The following is a 20828-nucleotide window of genomic DNA, read 5'->3' on the forward strand; positions in this document are numbered from 1 at the left end:
ATCCCATGCTGTATTTGACTGAGCTTTACTGGGTCTGTGTACTCACTATGGATTTTTGAGAGTTAACACCAACATGTTTTTGCTTCTTTCTTGATTTTTTTTTAAATGTAAATGAAAGTTGGAAAAAAACTGAACTTAAGGCCCTTTGCTATGTGTTTCTGGAGATTTCAACTGTACTTTGCAGTCTTCAGTAGTGGATAAAGAAAGCTCATTTATCATGATTGCAGCTTTTTTGTATCAGTGACTGTTAAAATAAGAATGAAGAATTAACGCATAAAACTCAGCTCAATTGCCAGCAACCCCAAGAACAATTGCTTTTATTGTCAACAATTTCTAAGAAATGGTAATCTATGATTCCCTGAGGTAAATTGTGATCAATAGTTTGCCTTTTAAATGACCTATGGACATTTTTCCAAGCATTTATATCCCATCCACTCTATATGGTAAATCCACAAGGAGTGATCCACGATAACGCATTAATTTATCACATTTTTGTAAAAGATCACTATCACTACTAAGCCGTTAAAAGACCTGTTTTGACCTGGAAATTATGACGAAGCCACTTCCTGTCAAATTAGATTGTTTATTGACAGTAATGTCCAATCAGGAGATTAATAAGTGACAAGAAAATAACATGTCTGTCTGAAAAGAACAAAAATAATTGTCTAGGACTGGAATAAAGCCAAGAAGATGTTTTTGATGCACTGTGGTGCCAAAAACAAGATGAGCTGGTATTGGTTATGTGAGAATAGTAGATAAATAGTAGCATAAATAACTATAAATAGCAAAAATGCCCGGAGGAAAAAGTGTAATTATGTAAATATTTTCTGTTTTGTGTTTGATTCAATGCCAACATTTTTTTCCTGAAAGACAAGACTTGAGAGAATGAGACAAGGCCTGGTCACTAAAATTTCTTTTTTAAATTTTTAAATTTAAAAATTTAAAAATTTTTAAATTTTTAAATTTTTAAATTTTTAAATTTTTAAATTTTTAAATTTTTAAATTTTTAAATTTTTAAATTTTATAATGTTTTAATTTTTTAATTTTTTAATCTTTTAATTTTTTAATTTTTAATTTTTTTTTATTTTTTATTTATTAATTTTTTTGGTTTGTTTGCCTTTATGGTGCTATGTCTGTTGATATAAATTTATGTTACATCATTTTAGCCTCACAATCTGTTAAGTTAGGCTGTCCTGAAAAAAAATACTGTCTATGTTGGCTATGCTTAAAAGGGTTGAAGTTCTATATGCATTTTACTTGGAAAAAACAAAACAAAAAAAACAAAACAAAACAAAACAAAAAAAAACAGGTGTACCAAAAATAACAAGGTTTCATGATTAATATTAAATTAATAATATGTATAAGAAAATCTAAATAATTTTGTCACTACTGATGCATTGATGTTAGTTCTTGTGCGTATTTTGTTTAATTCTTCTTCTTCTTGTTCTTTAGATATATTTACGATATCATTGTATATATTGTGAGATAAAATCTGATACAACAACTCTGTTTGTAAATTAGACATATTTAATTGAATTTTTTTTTATAGTTTAAACAAGTCTTTGAAGGATAAAATAAAAATCTAAAATTTAGCCCCCCTCACAGGATGAACAAATTGCATTATATACAATGCAACAACTTCTAGAATATTGAATGAAACATATATGGTATGATAAAAGAGCAGAAGCCTGTTATGTTGTAGGAATTTATCTGTACCAGGTTATGGTGTTGTCATGGTTACATAGATCCCGTTATGACAACCCAGCTGAGTGACTTGCTAATATCTATCTGCAGAACCATGACCGTTTTGCAGAGTTGCAGCATTAATAAGTGTGAAACAGGATTTTCATTTGAATTAATTAAAGTGCCTGATCCAGTCATTTTTGTCAACTGTAAAATTCAATAGAAACCAATAAAAACTGTAAAAATTAAATTGGATCCTGTGAGCCGCTAGGGTCTCTTGGAGTGTGTTTCAAGTGTTAGTATAAAAGTCTGAGAGTGAGTGAACACACACTCAGACACTAATAGAGAGGCTAAATTGATAACACAAGTTTCTTGTTCCTGTCTCAGACATCTTAAAGGTACTCCCACAGCACAGCCCACACTTCCTCTGCTGTGGGATCCTTTTTTCTGCATTCTTCAGGATATCACATTATTCTAAACAAACTGTAGATTTTCTAATTTCTCTATCAAAACAAGAATGCACTATACTCTTGTTCGAGACGCAAATGTTCAGAATAATTGTAGGATTACTTTTTTCTTGTATATAAAATGTATTGACATGGTTTACGTCATAATCAATTATTCTGTTCACTCCAGGTGCAGCCTCCACCACAGTGAACATGCGTAGGATTACTCATCCTACAGTACAACACATGCTTGGAGGCAAAGCTGTCCTCCCCTGTGTCTTCACCCTTCAGACCAGCTCCTCCAACCAGCCTCTACACCTCCAGTGGACTCGCACAACACCACCAGCAGGAGGGCAGGGTGCTCCTCTGGAGCAGATTGTGCTCTCTGTTAAAGGTATAAAACCAAAACACAATCTTCTTTATTAGTTCTGGATTTCAACTTCACTCAATCCTTCAAGCATCAACGTAATCAAAGGTTTTATATTTGCAACAGATAAATTAAGCACATGTCTATCTAAAATAAGTCGTTCAATGGGAACTACCTCAATCTGAAGTTCAACTGCTCTTTTTACACTGTGCTAAATGTCCAGTTTACCTGAGAGGAATAATTAAAGTTGGAGCACATAAAAAGCTTTTAGTGTCATTTTATATCCCACAACTTTATGGGTTATGGTTCAGTCTTGCAGTTTCTGGTTCAGTCTTGGAGCTGCCAAGAAAAAAAATCTCTGATATTTTTAAAAATAATAACAAAAAATCTTTAAAAACCCACAAGTGGGAAATTCAGAGGTTTTATATATATATATATATATATATATATATATATATATACATATATATATATATATATTTGCCCTCTATATAAGCAGTGTTTTTCTCTGCAGTCACACACTGATGAGCATATTGGGGGGATTAAAAGGGTTTAGTGTCATGATCACTTCTTCCTATTTGAGGAATACCAAAGCTGTCACCATAACCACTAAAAACACATTTCCTTTAGAAATCATCCATCCATCCATCCATTGTACAAACTGTAGACCAATGTAAACTCTGCTAGTATGATTTCTCTATGAAAGGAATTATTGATCAGAAACTGATACAAACTGGATACAACCATCCAAACCAAACCCCAACTGAAACGGTTATGAACATTTATATATTACTATATTTTCATATATATCTTCTTTTTGAGGAGAACAATAGTAAAATCATAAAACAGTTGACCCATAGCAGTTCCTGAAATAAGAAACTGGCAAGATGGAGAGTTCCCTCTCATACTGCAAATTAGTCAAACCTGCAAAAGTTAGTTTTAATGTTCCTCAGTGATTATAAACCACTCAAATATGATGAAATTACAATTTTTGGGGCACCCCTACTCCAATTACAAACAGATCCAATCTGCCTGTAAAGGACCATATAAGCATAGCATGATTCGATTTGACTGACAGTAGAACTGAAAAGAAGCTAAAGGTTGCTTAATCCTGCTTTGTTGACATAAATATGTGACATGAAGTGAAAATCAACAGGGGCATTAAAGACCCCCCCAAAAAAACAAAAACAAACAAACAAACAAACAAAAAACAAATACAAAAGTCTTTAAGGGAAATTAAACTTGTGTGATGAAACTTGATTTTGTGTTATTGGACCCTAACATGCAGAAGGGGCGTCTAAGTCCACATGTATCTAGTCTTTTAAAGTTTTTGTTCTTTCTACAAAACCTGCATGATGCCAGCAGACATTTGAAATGAAGAAAACTCTCTGTCTGTGCCAAAGGTGATGTAATCAAGGTGAATAAGGCTTTCAGCGGACGTGTCATGCTGCCAGGATTCTTTGCCAACCCTCTGAATGCTAGCATGCAGATCTCCAGTCTCCGTACCAACGACTCAGGCACTTACCACTGTCAGGTTGTCATGGGCAACGACTATGAGAGAGACACTGTGGCCCTTGTGGTCTTGGGTAAGTGCAGCAACCACTTAAAGAGTTTTCTTTATGGGAAAAGTTTAGTGCCACAGTTCCACAAAAACAACATTTAACAAAGCCAGAATGGTGTGCACAGATTGAGCTGAAAAACACAAGAAATTGTAAAATTCTCTTTTCTTGTTTGATTTCTTTTTCCTCCCAAACTTCATGTGTCAACAAAAAATGTCTGAATTTAATACAGGAATACAGCCAAAGGCTTTTTGGCTTTGTTATTTAATCAAATATTGTTATGGAAACATCACAATGATTGGCTTAATTAGTGCAGCGAACACTTTCAGTGCATGGGTTGTTGATGTTATTTGTTTTTCTCTTGAATAATTATGTTATTCTTTTGATTAAAGTACTTGGACCAATTCAAATAATCATTTTTCTGTGTTATGATCTGTGACATTTCAGCTGAAACTTTAATGAATTTGTTTATGGCCAGGATAACAGGTCAACACATCAAACTGATTTTAGATCTCTACGTGTTAATAAATCTATCCAATAAAGAGAATTAAAGCAGTTTACCACCTCTCTCTGTTTTTAGGTGTGGTGTTTCACTACCAGGCTCCTAACACCCGTTACACCCTCTCATTCACCGATGCACAGCGAGCCTGCCAAGAAAACTCAGCTCAGATTGCCACACCGGCTCAGCTCTGGGCAGCATACCATGGTGGCTTTGCTAGCTGTTCAGCTGGCTGGTTGGATGACCAGACTGTCCGGTGAGAATGCAACCCATACTTGTTTTCTTCATGTCACAAGCTCATTGTTTCTAGCTAGAAAGATTCTGAGTAATGTAAGGACTGCAGTGATTATCATGTTGTTAGTAACCAATTTGCAAACATTATTTAATTAAATGATTTGTAGTAAAGTGACAATAAAATGAGTATAAACATTATTATCTGAAGGGAATTAGAAAACTAGTTTGGTTACAAAGCTCTTGTATTAGTATACTACACGTTTCCTATTTGCAGAATGTTTCAGGCCTTTCCAAAGTCATTGGATATAGGAAACATGGGCTGTTTCTTGTATTTCTCTACTGTCTTGTGTTATTGTTTTTGCTCAGGACAAAAAAGAAAAATAATCAGTTGAAATCATTATGACAAAGGTTGATAATGAGGTTTCACTTTAAATCTTTAAGTCATTAAAGGCTCCTTAAATGTGATTGGCCAGTACCCCAAAGTTTTCTGTCTCGTTAATAGATTTTGTGTTTTCATTTGCAAACATCGTTTTATAAAGATTACCTCATTTTATTTCTCTGATATGTTGTAGGTGTACCAGAATGAGTCCAGAGGCATTTCAGACTGTGCCAATTGATTACTCCTGGAAATCAATTATAAATTAACTGATTTGTATTTGCAATTATTTGGAGATGCAAAGCAAGCAGAAGACCTAATAACGCAAAAAAACAGCAACAAGTGAATTTGGGTATTTTTAAAGACAAACCTTTTCCAAAGGAATCCTCTTTTCCCCTTTTATATCAAAAGGCAGATGATCTTATTTGTCACTTTATGCTATGACTTTATGCTTTATGCTATGAGGCCTATTTCAGTTACTTAGCACATACTGTAAAACCGGAGAGAATTAATTAGGCCCTGTTTACAGCACAACGCTGAGACAGTAAAAGGCAAGGGTTTGGTTGCGTTTTGTCCACGGTAACAGAGTTTATGGGTGAAAAAAACTAACGATGACCATATCAATACTGCAATATCAGCCAGTCAAAATATCAGATTTGATACTTTTTTAGAGTATCGAGATACCACTCTGCTGATAAAAAAACATGCCACATGTTTTCACTTCTGAAAGTTTTAGACAATTCCTTCTGTTTCACATTATGATTAAACTATCAGATGTAATGATGTCACAATGATGCTTCTACTGTTAGTGATGATGAGGTTTTATTTGATATTTTACTGGTTTAATGCAGAATATTGTGCAATATGTTTTATTACATTCATCATATTACTTTACATATTGTATTTTCCATTTAATAAATGTTAATACTCTTATATTAATCTGTAGTTTAATTATCGCTTTTAAAAAGATTTATTCTATCTTATTTTGTTTAATTTACTCACCGCAATTTATTATTGTTTTAAAGGCATTTCTTTCAAGTACTGATGTTCTTGAGTTTTATTTATATTCCATATTGCCCTTGCAATTAAGATATTAATGCACATTGTAAAATCGTGAGAGGCAAGAAGTATCGATACTGGCATCAATATTGATGATAAAGTACCATAAACTAATAGTATCGTACCGATAGAAACTATTTTGGTATCCCTCATCCTTAAATTTAACCACAAAGATTTGACAATGGTTTTCAGAGTGAAATTTCCTTGCAATCCAAGGTGAGTCTCGTCAGTGTAAACTGGAACTAAAATCTCTTTGCGATGATGATGCATTTCACATCATGTTGCGCTCACACACACAGGCTCTGCATTACCCTTGAAAAGCACAATAACAATGGCGGACCTCAATGTCATGTTTGTGCTGCTGCATCTTTTTAATTTATTTGGTCTGTGGAAGCCAAACCTGTGTGAGTATTTATGCCGTCAGCGAAGACACAAAGGTTACATGCACCAGATAACTAGCGGTTGGCATGCAGTACTTCTGTTGTGTTTCCTGGTCTTATGAGGATGCAAGTTTCACCATCCACTAAAGGCCTGGTAATGGCATGCACACTACATCAGTTGTGCTTTCCCTTGCACAGAGATAGTTTTCCTACCTCTGCTGTGTAATTGCAATTTTTTTACAAATACACAAAGGAAAAAGTATTGTGTGGAAACATGGTGTAAACAGAGACTCAGAATGTCCCCTCAGTCTAGTCTAGCACAGAAATTTCCCCATGCTACCACTATCTGTGCTAGCCTAAGAATGACAGCTAAACTAGCTACCTGTTATCATTGTATTCATCTCTCAGCAAGACAGCAAACAAGGTTCCCCTAAACTGATAATTTTCCATAAAATTTATTGATTATAAAAACTGACGCAAACAATTTTTACTTTTATCAAACATCACTTTTTAGACTCAATACATACAATATACATACATGCAAAGAGTACATACAACAAAGCCAGCTAATCTTCTGCTTAGAGGACAATCTGTGTGTCCTGCTTGTTATGTCCATTTGACACTAGCAGCTTGAGAATTGTGATTTTTATCACTGCTCTTTCTTTGCTCTTAATTACCTCCACCAAGGCAGAGGTTATGTTAGGCGTTAGGCAGCACAACTCAAAAAATAATGGATGGATTTTGATTAAATTTTCAGTAAATGTCAGAAATGGAATAGTGGAACAAATGATTACATATTGGGGGTGCTCCAGATCATCGTCTGGGTCCAGGAGTTTTCTTTTTTTTAAAGGATTCTTCACTATTGAGAGATAGGTATAATTTTGCTATTACAGCTTTTAACTCATCAGATAATATCGAGAATCACTGGCCAAAAAAATAAATAAAAAGAAAAAGAAAGAAAAAAAGAAAGGTTGACATCATGCTAGATGTAAAAATCAAACATCTAGAATGTTAAAAATATAGGGGGTACTGGGTGGGTTGTTGGGCCTTTTGGGATATTTCACAGGTAAGTGACCCTATGGCTTGGTGGAGGTCTGTTTTCTCTGAGTGCTTCTAGTTTAATTTATTCTAATCCTGTAATCTTTAATGTGAGGATTAATTATTACCTGACATTTTAATACATCATATTCATCTAGTGAAATGTTCACAAGACCTTTATGCTATTTTTTTTTTTCAATTTCTATGTTTTTGATAACAAGGTTAACTTCCATTTATGGCTCCCACATATTTGTATCCACAGTTATTCTGTCCAGTCACCAGAGCTTGGTTGCTATGGACACAAGGAGTATTCTGCAGGAGTGAGGAATTATGGGAAAAGAGACCCGAAAGAGCTGTTTGATGTGTACTGCTTTGCTAAAGAACTGGATGGTACACACACACACACACACACCTACACACGCACATACGCACACACAATGATAAAGACATAAAACACATCAAAACCTGTCACAGCTTTTGGCTTTCACAGTGATGTTTGCATCATATTCTGCTGCAATACTAAAGGACTAGTCTGTGTGTATATACATATATATATATATATATATATATATATATATATATATATATATATATATATATATATATATATGTATGTATATATATATCTGTGTGTGTGTGTGTGTGTGTTCATATTTTTTTTTTTTACCTTTTTATTTCTCTCAAAAAATCTAACAAGAAGACACAGACCATCAGTAATTTGTTCTCGCAGGTTTCTGTTGTGTTGCCAGTTTTTATAATCATTATGGAAAATATGTGGTTTATTTTAGAATCAACAAATGCATTAATTTAACCAAAGTGTCTATCTACTTAAAAATGATGACATACTTAGTCTGGTGTTTTCCTTCTCCAGGTGAAGTGTTTCACTCCTCAGTCCCAGGCAGACTGTCGCTGTCATCAGCCTCAGACCGATGCGTGTCCCTTGGGGGCCAGCTGGCCACGGTAGGACAGCTTTATCTGGCCTGGAAGGCTGGCCTGGACAGCTGCGCCCCAGGCTGGCTGTCAGATGGCAGCATCCGCTACCCAGTTGCCTGGATGCGCCCAGATTGTGAAGGGAGCCAACCAGGAATCCGCACTGTCACACCCAACATCACTGCTGACAACACTACAGCATTATATGATGCTTACTGCTACAGAGGTATCTTCCACACAGTAATACAGTTTTAATCATATTTATTCAGCTAATACATTACAGGTGGCGTAGAGAGTGCAAAACACAAATTAAATTTATAGGTTGATAAGGATCTTTGCAAGGCATATTGTTTTATTTCAGCAAAACAAATTCAAACATTTACATCAAACATGAATGTAAAAATGAGTGAAGACATGATTTAAACTACTATCTCACTCCCAACCAAAGCTTTGACTGCTGTGTAAAAATGACAATAAAAGTTGCTGCTGTTGTATCCATGGCAACATGCTGATTTCTGATCCCACCATTGTGTATCTGAGAAGCTGTGGATTGACAGACGCTGTGGGAAAGAGAGAAAAAGGACAGGATGTGTTAAATATCAAGGTGCTCACCTGTCAGATTAGGATTCAGTGTTGACTAACCTTAAACCTTTGGCTAAATTTAAAACTACAGCTTTTAGACACTTTCATGATTCACTAAAGCAAAGAGATCTCTTGAACTTGTCACTTAGGTAAAGTGAAGAATACAGGCTCCATCTCTCAGATCTACACGTCCCTGTGGAAGCCCTGGAGCTATCTTACAGACTCAAGCAATGCTGACTCTGCAGGGACAGACGTTTCCAACCTGACTACACAGCAAACTGCCACGCTCAGAGGTTTTACGTTCATGTATAATAGGCACAAAAATTGTGTCATGAAACAGCTAATGTGTTAGTGAATCAACCATCCAATCAATAATTGCACATTCATACAGGATCCTCAAATGGCGACAATGCTTCAAGTTCCAACTGGACAGGATTGGTTGACCTTGATGAAGAAACCTTCCCTCACAGTTCCTGTGAGACCCTTTATAAGTCTGATTAATTTTCTCATTCTTGTATTGATCTCCAAAGATAATGTGAATTATTATTTACTTAACTGTCTGAAGCCATAGATCCTTGGTCATCAGAGTCTTCAGGGTCATTTATGACACTTCAGTTGAACCCAGAACAGAGCTCCTTTGACTGGGGAGAGCCACTAGAGCCTGGCCCTGACTCTGAAGAGTTTCTCCAACCTCCAGTTGACCCGACTCCTGCTGAGGAAAAGGTTGGTTTTATGTTTATTTAATGACATTTTGAATACTGGAACAGCAGTGCTTAAGAGCTGTCTATTCACTTGTTATTTTAGGCGATCTCAAAGATTGTCAAGTCAATCTGGAAGCCTTGGGACTACCTGGTGGGGAATGAAGATGAAGAAGGAACCCAAATACCAACTGGCAATGCAGAGAATGAAGAGATTATAACAATAAATTCTGACACCGTGTCAAATCCCTCCACTGTAGCATCACCAGGTAAATTAATTTAAATGTTTTTTAAACCTGTGCACTGGTAGTGACCCATTAACCTTTACTTCTTGCCTATGCTTTTTATAAAGCACTCTCCAAGACCTGCAAACGGACCTGATCTCTAAAGAATAGTTGGCTTGTCTTTCACTTTGCAACAGTCCGTGTGTATATGAGCATGTGATATAGCATGTGCTACAGCAGTGGGGAAACAAGGGCACTAGAGGTTTATCTCGGTTGTGGTATTTGTCCCTCTTCTCTCTTTGTTCTGTCATCTTCCTGCTGCTAATCTGAAAATTGATCTCATTAAAGATTTTGAAGTAGGTCTGTCATGATATCTTCTTGCATGATTATTATAGTTAATAACATTCACCATAACAATGCTGTTGCAATATCAATACAGAACTTAAAATAATTAAATATCTATGAGAATAACTGATTTAGTTCCGAGTTTTGGTGGCAATTGAATTACAGCTGAAATAGGATTTAAGGAAGTTTAAAAACTATACCATCGTAACTCAATCATGTTTTGATTTAATCAGCCAAGATCAAAACAAAGTATGATCACAAGTGCCTTGTATAAACAATATTAGTTTCTAATTCTTCCAGTATCATTATTATTGTCTATACTGCATGTCTCAGAGATGATTCCACATTGTAAATTAAATAAAAAGTTAATATATTTGTAGGCATGAAAACCTTTAATATTTATCTCACAGAAATGATAAAATACAGCAGAAGAAGTGGTTACACAACGCAAATGTGAAACACGTCATATTTAATTGATGGCAGTTTTTAGATGACAGCTTTGAAGCAAGAATATCTCATTTTGTTAAATGCCTGTTACCTCAGCTCCTTCCTTCATCCATCTTCCTCACCTCCTCCTCAAATATCCTCTGGTGGGAGGGACTAAAATGTGAGGAGAGAAATCAAAGCGGTACAGACTGGGAGGAGAGATAAGTGAATGGCTTAGTGGCAGTGTTCGTAATTATTTTAGTTTTTATTATTAAGTTTAATTTGAATATGACTAAAATCTTATTATTTCCTAAGGGAATTTTAATATTGCTGCATAAATCACTGAGATAAACAAACAACAAACCAATGAAAACAATTAAATTGAAATAAAACCAGTTGACTCTTACACAGGTGTAGGAGAGAGAAAGAAGTAATTACCCTTGGAGACTGACACGAATGCACTGAGGTTTTATTTCCTGACTGGTCTAATATGTAGCATTGGCAGGTTACAGAGGTGATCTCTCTCAGTAAACATCATGGATACAAACTTGCATCCAACAGATGTTTCCCTGCTGCAACACACCTGATTCAAATGAATGGGCGAATATAAGACTTGTGCATAACTGGATAACAAGCTGTTGGAGAGCTATTTCATTCGAATCTGGTATGCCGGAGCAGGGAAACATCTAAAATCTGCAGGACAGCTGCCCTTGAGGATCGAAGTGTGGTAGAAAGTCTGAAATGCTTCTTTTTCCAGCTTTAATTTGGCTTAGGAACAGCTCTGTCAACTGCTCCCAGACATAAACAACCCTGTCCTGTGATGGTTATTAATCAAAACACATATTAAAAAGTTTCAGAATTACCACAAGAAATCCCTTTGCTGCATTGTATCAAAACAACTACAGTTTTTTTTTCTTTTTAATCAGTTTTAATTTAAAAAGGAAGATAGAAGCTTTTAGCGAGGAGAGCTGATTAGGTGTGTTCTTCTGTAAGAAAAGCAAAAAATGCTGAAGCCTGGAGACAAACTGGAATCACTGTGACCTTTCTCTGCAGCTTAGCCTGCCTCTCCCATCGGGCTGCTAACAAGCTGTGATTGATAGCGGGTGTGACAGCTGACGAGTCCAGGCTATATGCATCTGTTCTCCTCATACTGAAATGCAATTAGCATAGTTAAAAACGTACAGTGTGGTCTTTTAACAGTCACCTGTGCCCAACTTTTACAGTAAATGTGTCTAATCCAAATCACTGTTAAAAAAAATAAACAGTTAAATATAATCTAATATTACACATATTTCTGTAAGGCATTATCAAAGAACAATATGTCAGAGTAAGCACTAAGCAACAAGAATCAAACATATTTTGTATTACAAAGTTGGAAAAAGCAGAGAGAAAAGAAAATACTGACGATCATACCTCAGCTTGGAAAATTCCCATCAAATAAATAGTTTTCCTTCCCTTAGCAACTCCTTCACAGTGAAACTTTGCTGAAATATGCTTTTTGGGATTCTTTGATTTCTTTTTTAATAAATATTTTGACAGTAAATCATTTCTCCCTCTTCAGATCCTGTGGGTTGTGCTGTCCTGCTGTCACACTGCATTCTGAGCTGTGTATCCAGCGAATGGGGGAATTTGTTTCTAGAAAGTCGAGTTTTCTTCAAAGCAAATTATTACAACAGATTCAAATCCATCTCATCAGCCCCTTTTCCCTGTTGCCCATGTTTCAGAGATCCAACAGGTTCACAGGGCTTTTTGTGGCAGTGGATGGAAGTGGTTTTCAAACAGCATGTTGAGTGTTGGTTGGAACTGCGTTACAAAGCTGCTGATTTAATTCTGAGGCAATTTGTTAGACTGGTGCATTTTAGCTTCTGACTCTGACTGCAAGTGTGAAAGCTTTTGTTTCTATGTGTGCCAAAAGGTTTTTAATTGGACTTTCCAAAGTTTATTAGTAAATGGTCTGTCTTATTTTACCTGACATTGTGATGAATTTTGAAAAATTCTCTCATCCACAGAAGAAAATTGTAGCTTTAAAGCTGTCTTTCTCTTGCTATTATTGTTGGTTGACAGGTTGTATGAAATGATGCTTATAAATAGTAGCTTGGATGATTGCAGAGTAGGTCTTCTTTTGTTTTAAAAGCACAATCCATTGACAACAAGGCATCATGTATTTATAAAGCAACCATTTCTTTTTCAGATTTCCATCACTTATAAAATGTTAATATTTTGCTAAAAGAAAATGTCTTTGATCATTTGTTGCTGTTATGACTTAAATATTACATCTACAAGTCAGAAACTGATGGTGTAACATTTAAAAAGTTCACTCTGAATATTAACTGTTTAATTTCCTTTGTAACCAGTTTTCCTACTGCCACCATTCACCATTTGCAGTATTTTGTGGTTATATTCACCCCAGTGATATTATTACTATATAAAGTGAGAAATGTTCTGCACTATTAAAACCTTATATATAAATCTTTTCTTCAAAATCCCCAAAGCTTTGCTTAGCCGTTGTTGATAGAATTTAAGTGTAAACAGTGGTCCCGTAAACCCAGAAATTTCAAACAACTTAAAAGTTTTTGTTTTGTGGCTTTCGGCAAAGTGGAGATAATCCATAGGAGGGTTTTTCACTTTTTACCTCTTAGCTTTGTCTTTGATACTTGTCTCTGTCTGCAGTAATTGCTTGCTTTGTGCCCTGCACAGGACTCTTTTCTTGGGGGAGCTCATGGTTCAGCAATCCCTCAAGGGAGAACACAGCAGCCAGTGAAGATTCAACCACTCCTCTGGCTTCTGCTTTGGCTTCGTCCAGTAACTCTATGACTACAGAGAGCACCAAGAGCTTGAAGAGCTTAGAAACACACACATTCACCGCCTCCAGCCCTGCACCTGAAATCACCTTTGCCAGCAGAGAAAGCTGGACCCATGTTGAAGTTGAGACCACAACACAGCAGACTGAAAAGAGAGAGGAAACAGTGACCTCCAGAGCTAGCGGCAGAGGAAGAGGAAGGGGGAAGAAGAACAGAGGGGAGGACAGGAACAAAGGGGAAGTAAAGGGGAGAGGAGAGGAGAAGAGGAAAGCAGAAGAAGAAGGGAGTGGAGAAATTACTGGTGCAGAAGCAAAAGGGGAGATTCAAGTCTCACATCGACCAGTTGGAACAAGTAAACCAAGAGAAAGATCCAGAGAAAGATCCAGAGAGAGGGGCCACAGGAGAGGACAGTCCACCACCACTACGACCACCCCCACCACCACCACCAGCAGTCCTCTGGAGACCACAGTGATGACCACAGTAGAGACAGATAGTGACTTATCTACCAAACATCAGTTCAGTTTGTCTGCAGAGAACTCTTCCCTGTCAAGCTCACCGGAACCACATCAAACTTCTCCATCTTCATTACCATCAAGCTCACCATCAATATCCTCTTCTCAATCATCCCAGTCCGAGTTCCTTTTAGAATCCCAATCTTTCCATCCATCCTCATCCCTTCCCTCCTCTCCAAACACTTCCTTACCTCCATCTGATTCCCATACCCCATCCCTCTCTTCCTCACTGCCACCATCCCCTTCCAACACCCCGTTGCAAACTCAAACCACTGGATTGGCTGCATCTTCTTACACAAACACCCGAGACAACTCCACTGACTCCCTAACATCACTTCACTGGGTTCCAGTGGAGAAAATGGCCATAAACGGCTCTCTGGATGATCCTCTGTCACAGCCTGGACAAACAGAAGATGTAGAACCAGCTTGGTCTCATGCAGTGGGTTCAGGGGCCCTTTTACCAGGTAATGTGGAGGAAGAAGGCAATGGAGGACGAGTCAACGTCAGTACCACAACTCTCATTCCAACAGGTAATCATCACAAGTCTGTTTTTAGTCACTTTGACTGTTTTCAATGTTTGTCCATGTGTGTAACGAAATCAAGTCAGAATATTATCTAACTTGTGTTTCTGGTTGGATTCATTAGTGAGTAAAGTCTCACTATCTTCTGATTTGTTCTCACAGCAGTTCGTTATTCAGTCCTGACACTTCATCTTTCCAAATTTTTAATATACATAGACAGTCACATACAGGATTGTTTTTTAACAAAAATAAAAGACATGGACATATTTATTTTTGAAGCCACACTGTGTGCAATATATATATATATATATATATATATATTGCACACAGTATGATATATATGATGTATGTATATATATTTATATGTATATATATATATGATTTATGTGTATTTGCATGAAAAAAATGTTTTGAGCCTAATGACAGTTCACGATGCGACTGGGCTTCAAAATGAAGAAAAAAGGGTAAAATATCCTCTAAGTCCGGCTTTTCATTTTCTCCAACCTTGCCACTGCTGAATTTAGTCAAATAATTCAGAGCTTATCTCCCTTTAGATATTTTTTATTCCCATCACATACCGAGACCACATCCCTGCCACAGTCTGATGATTAAGTCTGCAGCATAGTACATATAAGTAAAGCTCCTGGCTGGCCACCTGGCTTACTGCTTGTTTCTTGCTTGATAATGAGTGCACATACAGGAAGCATCCTATCGCTGAGCGTTTAAAAGCCCCATGGGCATCATGCTATCACACATTTCTATGCTGATGTATTTTTGTTGCCTTTAAAAGCAGCTCATGTCTGCGGCAGGCATGGTGAGCCACCTGCTAGGGGACGAGAAGTCAGCGGATGGAAAACAGCTGTAAACTGTATCAGCAAGAAGCCGAGGGCAACCATCTGGGCTGCCGGCGCTCAGTATGAGGGTTGATTGATTGACTGAGAGACCCTGGAGTCATGCGGGCAGAGGGCCATAAACACACAAACACACACTGATATCTTTGCTACACAAACAGCAGAGGTGGATGGATGCACTCGCAGGAGATTGGACTCGTATAATAGCCTTCAGCTTCCATCTCCTTTTCATGTACACACTCCTAGTTCAGTTCCTTGTGGTTGGAGTTTCATGGTAGTGGTGGTCAGTATTTGCTCTCCTGACTGGATCATGAAGCACTTCATCAGTCACTTCAATCAATGAGTGAAGAGAAAATGGAAGCATAAGGTTGGATTCAAAGCACATCATTAGCAAAGCAGGTTGTTCTCACTTGTGGATTTGAACATTTCTTTCCATATTAAAGCGTTTTAGACCGTTTCTTTCTGTGACATCTAAATTGTGGCCAGTTTCTCTATTTTTAATTTTATGTGTAAATCCAGGAATCATATTTCCCAGTTAACCAGTATTGTCGGTCTCTCTGGCTCTAATTAGTCAAAGTAACAATGATGAGTAAGATTGATACTGGTAGTCCAGCATTACCACAGACAGATCATCCTTAAACAACTTATTAGTTACATTATGCTGCTTACAGCTGGTTGTTGCTATTGTTTGTGTCGGTGGTGTGCAGACCAGAGGACAGTCTTCTCTGTCAGCTCCATCTAGAGAGTATTGATTTTTCTGCACCACTCGCTTTAATGAACAACCAATCGTGCAAGGTTTATTTACCACACATGCTCACATACGTTAGTAAATCTTGTTGTCAAAACAGTTGATATTTGTCAAGATGTGCTATGACCTTGACTGATGCGGGGGGTGCAAGGTTGCGTTAGCCCAGGTTGATGTACATTAAATGAAATGCATGGTTGGTTTTAGCACCTGACTTCAGCAGAATTTAAAGCATAAGCAGAGAGGGTTAGCATGCAACATTTATCATGGAGCTGAAGCTATTGAGAGATCTTTCTCTGTGCTGGGTTCCACGTGGTTGAAAACCCTTCTTGTTCTTCTTTTTATTATTCCTGAATCTTTATTTTGAATCATGCAAAAAGCTTGATGATAAATCAGAGGAGGTGAGCTTGAGATGTCTGCTTCTGGTTAATTATTAAAAAAGCTCAGCCTTGGGGCTAATCATAGCCATAGGTATTGATTTTCACTCATCATACCATTAAAACACAAACACACAAACCTGTGCACGCAGACGCCACCCCCTCCTAAGCAGCCTTCAGTGTCAAAGCCAGAGCTGGCAGAACAAAGCCTCCCACAGCTGAGGTTTTGCGGCCAGACTGAACGAGTGGTGGTTTTCAAAAACCTTAAGTTGCTGTAATGAGCAGCTCACGGTGGTGGTGGGGGAGGAGGGGGCACGTGGTAGTGTGTCCATTGATATGGAAATGCATGTTTGTGGAAGGAGACCACACACACAGTCAGTTAGGGGGGTAAATAAGGGGGACGAAGCGCTCAGGGGGAGGTCTGTTCATTTCTGTTGAGGATGGCTAATGTCTGAAGTTCTCACACTGCCCGTTATGCCGATGGAGTGAGCCGAGGCTTGCTTTCCATATGGTAACCATGACAACTGTGGCTGTGAGTGGATGGTGGAGTTGAAGCTCTATGGCTTTGGATACTTTTTAAAAGAAACAAAGGTGAAACGGATCTTGCAAGTGTTGTAGCTGCTGGTTTTGGCTGATCCTCACAGATGGAAAATTCAGGAGTCAACTCCTTCATACTTTTTTTTGCTTATGATTTTATTTTTAAACAAAATCTGAGCTGTTGTGAGGAAGCTAGGTTTAAGCCATTCGTCTTTAGAGGATCACAATGGAAATGAATACATTAAGATTTAATACATTTTTTTCAGGATTATAAAGAAGAATTCATAGATTCACAAATTTTTCCCATATTTTTTTCCCAAAAAAAAACCCCTCCCCCTCCCCTTTCTGCCACCAACCCATACACTCACATGTACCACCCCCACCCTCCACATCGATGCCTGTCTGTCTCTCATAGTTGAGGTGGAGCCCTGCGTGACAAACCCGTGTCTGCATGGAGGAAAGTGTCTTCCTCAGGGAACGGGATACAGCTGCTACTGTCCACAAGGATACGCTGGAGAAAACTGTGAGATTGGTGGGTGATGCCTACTCAACCCTCCCCCTACCAAGAGCACAAACACACTGACACACGCTCATGAAGCAAAGCTCTCTAACGGCCAATTGGCAGGCCAAAGGTCAAGCTGCCCCTCACAGTGTGAGAGGACGTTGTACGGAAGATGGGTTCAAAGGTTATGTTTAGACTGTCAGAAAAGAACACTACAGTCCCTCAGTGTCAAACTAAACTAAAGTCATGCTGCAGAAAAAAAACATGTTTGCTCCAGGAATATCAGACCAAAATGGTTGTGCAACACAAAAATCTGCTTCTGCTCAATGATTTTTAAAAAATTTTCATTAAAACCTAAAGCCGTCAGCGCATGCTCTTAAATATTTAAGGTTGAAGTGATCTGTTACAACCTCTTTTGCAACCAAATTTTGCAGCTGTAAAACTTCCATATTTAAACTGGCACCAAATACTGTAATAATCTCTTATTCCTCTTCCTCTTAAAGATCACCAAAACCTAGACAAAGACTGATTTATGTCCTTTTGATTTTTATGCATACATACATACGTACGTACATCAAATGTGAACATACAGCCGTTGCTTATACTGAGTGGAAAACTCCGGGACGACAGTGAATGTTTGAAAAACAAGCTTAAGATATCTTATATAAAATTGGCCTCTTACATTGTTTTTGAAACAAACATAAACATCTATGAGTTCATTTTTTTAAATTTAGCAATGTTCAAATAAATTGGATGAATATTCAGCACAAATCCCACCTTCAAAAGGTTCTTAAATCCTAAAAATGACTCCTCAGACAGCTTTGCATTGGTGACTCTCTGACACAAAGATATAAATTCTGCTTAACTTGTTCTCCATAGTTATGCATACTTAGCTCATTAAACAGTAATTACATAAGGAAGTGAACACTTTATGAATAAATTAATCATATTCAGTAGCATATTTGCTTCAGGGTCCCAATAAAAAAGAGTAGGCAGGCAGATATACTTTCAAACTGACAGCTAGTGGCCAATGTGTAGGTATACAAGGAAGCTTTGTAGTGAGTTTGCAGAATTTGCAGTGTTATCTCTCTGAGAAACGGTTTTCCTTCTGCAAAACAGATTAGAAGGACATCGGTATGAGATTTTTTAATTTGAACAACAAAGAGCTGCTGTGTTAAATCTGTGAACTTAAAAATCTTGAGGTCAGTGAAAAATCTTATATGGAAAATGACTTGCTCAAACCTCTGGTTTCAGTATTGACATCTGTACTCTGCAAACAGCTTTGCTCTGTTTTATTCATATTTTAAGAGCTGCATTTTTTATAAACAGATAAACAACTGCCACTGCAAGATTAAAGCCAGACATAACTTTAAAGATTTTGCTGCTTCAGCCAAGACTAAAGTAGGAAAACTGGATTTTCAAAAAAAAGATTTTAAGAGTGGCCTTACTTATTGCCTCACACTGGTGCATTGACACTTAATTACTTTCGTGGTCAACCATGTGCTAGTCCAGATTAATATTTAATTCTTTTGCAGCCAGCACTCACTCACTATAATGATGACATGTGAAAGTCTTAGATAAGGCTAAAGGTCACTTAGTTTGATCTGTCAGACACATTTAGCTCCTCACAGCCGCTGACCTTTCTCACTGCCCAGCGTTTTTGCTTGGAACTAAGCAACCATTTAGATTTGAGGAAATACTGTGAAGCAAGTTTGAACTTGTTATTAGCTTTCTTGTTTCACTCTCGCTGTGAGTTTTAATAGATTCCTGCAGTCCTGGGGTGCATCTGTTATTCTGGATTCCAAAAAAAACCCCACAGAAGTGAAGATTACACGCCCTCCATTTACCATGATAAATTGATACTTATTGATCCCCGTAGAGAAATGCCCCCTTTTGCCTGCTTTTCTTACACAGAGCAGTTAGAGAGCATAGACTGCTGCAGAGCAACAGCCCTGAAGCTTGTTGGATTTCTGTTGCTGCTGAAAATCTCCTCAGCAGGGAAGAAGTCTGCTAAATATGGGATTGAACCCAGGCCCTCTGGTCAAGTTCAGAATACTGCTGAATCATCTAACAAATGTTATGTATGCAGTGTAATTGCATAAAAATAAAGACAATGCAATGTGAAGCTGCCACTTTGTCCTCATGCACCATTATCGTAAAAGAGACAATGGATGAGGACAAAAGAAAAGATTAGATATATAGTGTATGAAAACAGCAATACTTAATAGTCTCTTGGTTTCTTCCACTTTGAGACAATAATAAATGTAGAGTAATTAGACTTTGTGTGTTCTCCTCAAGTGTTTTTGAGTTATGATTATGCCTTCACCAGGATTTCAGTATTTAAAGAATGAATAAAGACCAGTTCAGTTTTCATGAGCACCACTTTAGCAGAACTCGTGTTTTTAATTTAAAACCTAAGGAGATCTGTAACTGCTTTGTTCTTTCTGCCTTATCTTCCCTGCAGACATTGATGACTGCCAGTCCGAGCCTTGTGAAAATGGAGGGACTTGCATTGATAAAATTGATTCATTCCTCTGTCTTTGCCTGCCAAGCTATGGAGGAGACACTTGTGAGAAAGGTGAGAGAGAGAGCACCAAATTGCTTGTACATATAACATGTGTATGCATGTTTCTTTTTTTAAGAGTCCTACTTGTGTGATTCTAGCTATAAAAGGTTTGTTGCTCACTATGTTGTGGAAATAACCCTTGATTAGTGTGCACCGCCTGTTATTTCTGCATGTCATAACACACTATCACAAGGCCACATCTCTCTTCAGCTATCAGGAAATGCTTCTGTGTGTCAGAGGGCTGCAGGGTGACAAATACTGAATGGATCTCACAGATGTGACATTTTCTAAGCATCAGCTTTCATTTACACATTTTTTACACTAAGACAAATGTATACTATTTGCCATTTCCTGCCTCCTCCTGTAGTGCAAAATTTTGACACAAATTACATTAAATAATCTGACAGCAAACTAAGCCTCTTCTTTATTCTCAAATACTTTCTACAGTTCAGCTACAGATGTTTGGTACTAATACTTCCTTTAGGCATAATATTGTCACTAGTTATTTGTTGTAATGCATTCTTTGAAATGCTTACAATTTCAATCTTGAGTTCATTACAAGCAGAAAAA

The 20828-nt window shown here is 37.4% G+C and overlaps 1 protein-coding gene across 4 annotated transcripts in view; it reads left to right on the forward strand.

Moving 5' to 3' along the window:
• Window positions 1–20828, forward strand: part of LOC121644149 (neurocan core protein-like) — a 57708-nt gene that overhangs the window by 13845 nt on the left and 23035 nt on the right. For all 4 annotated transcript variants that reach the window (XR_006011236.1, XR_006011235.1, XM_041991892.1 and 1 more), the window contains exons 3-14: window positions 2320–2523; window positions 3900–4082; window positions 4636–4810; window positions 7904–8031; window positions 8513–8797; window positions 9303–9446; window positions 9545–9628; window positions 9719–9876; window positions 9958–10120; window positions 13544–14689; window positions 17606–17722; window positions 20157–20270. Coding sequence is in view for 2 of the 4 variants with exons in the window: in XM_041991892.1 (XP_041847826.1) it covers window positions 2320–2523; window positions 3900–4082; window positions 4636–4810; window positions 7904–8031; window positions 8513–8797; window positions 9303–9446; window positions 9545–9628; window positions 9719–9876; window positions 9958–10120; window positions 13544–14689; window positions 17606–17722; window positions 20157–20270 (2901 nt within the window). In the remaining 2 variants the exon portion in view is untranslated. The remainder of the gene's footprint in view (window positions 1–2319; window positions 2524–3899; window positions 4083–4635; window positions 4811–7903; window positions 8032–8512; window positions 8798–9302; window positions 9447–9544; window positions 9629–9718; window positions 9877–9957; window positions 10121–13543; window positions 14690–17605; window positions 17723–20156; window positions 20271–20828) is intronic.

The sequence above is a fragment of the Melanotaenia boesemani genome, chromosome 8, assembly GCF_017639745.1.
Source record: "Melanotaenia boesemani isolate fMelBoe1 chromosome 8, fMelBoe1.pri, whole genome shotgun sequence".
Taxonomy (NCBI): Eukaryota; Metazoa; Chordata; class Actinopteri; order Atheriniformes; family Melanotaeniidae; genus Melanotaenia; species Melanotaenia boesemani.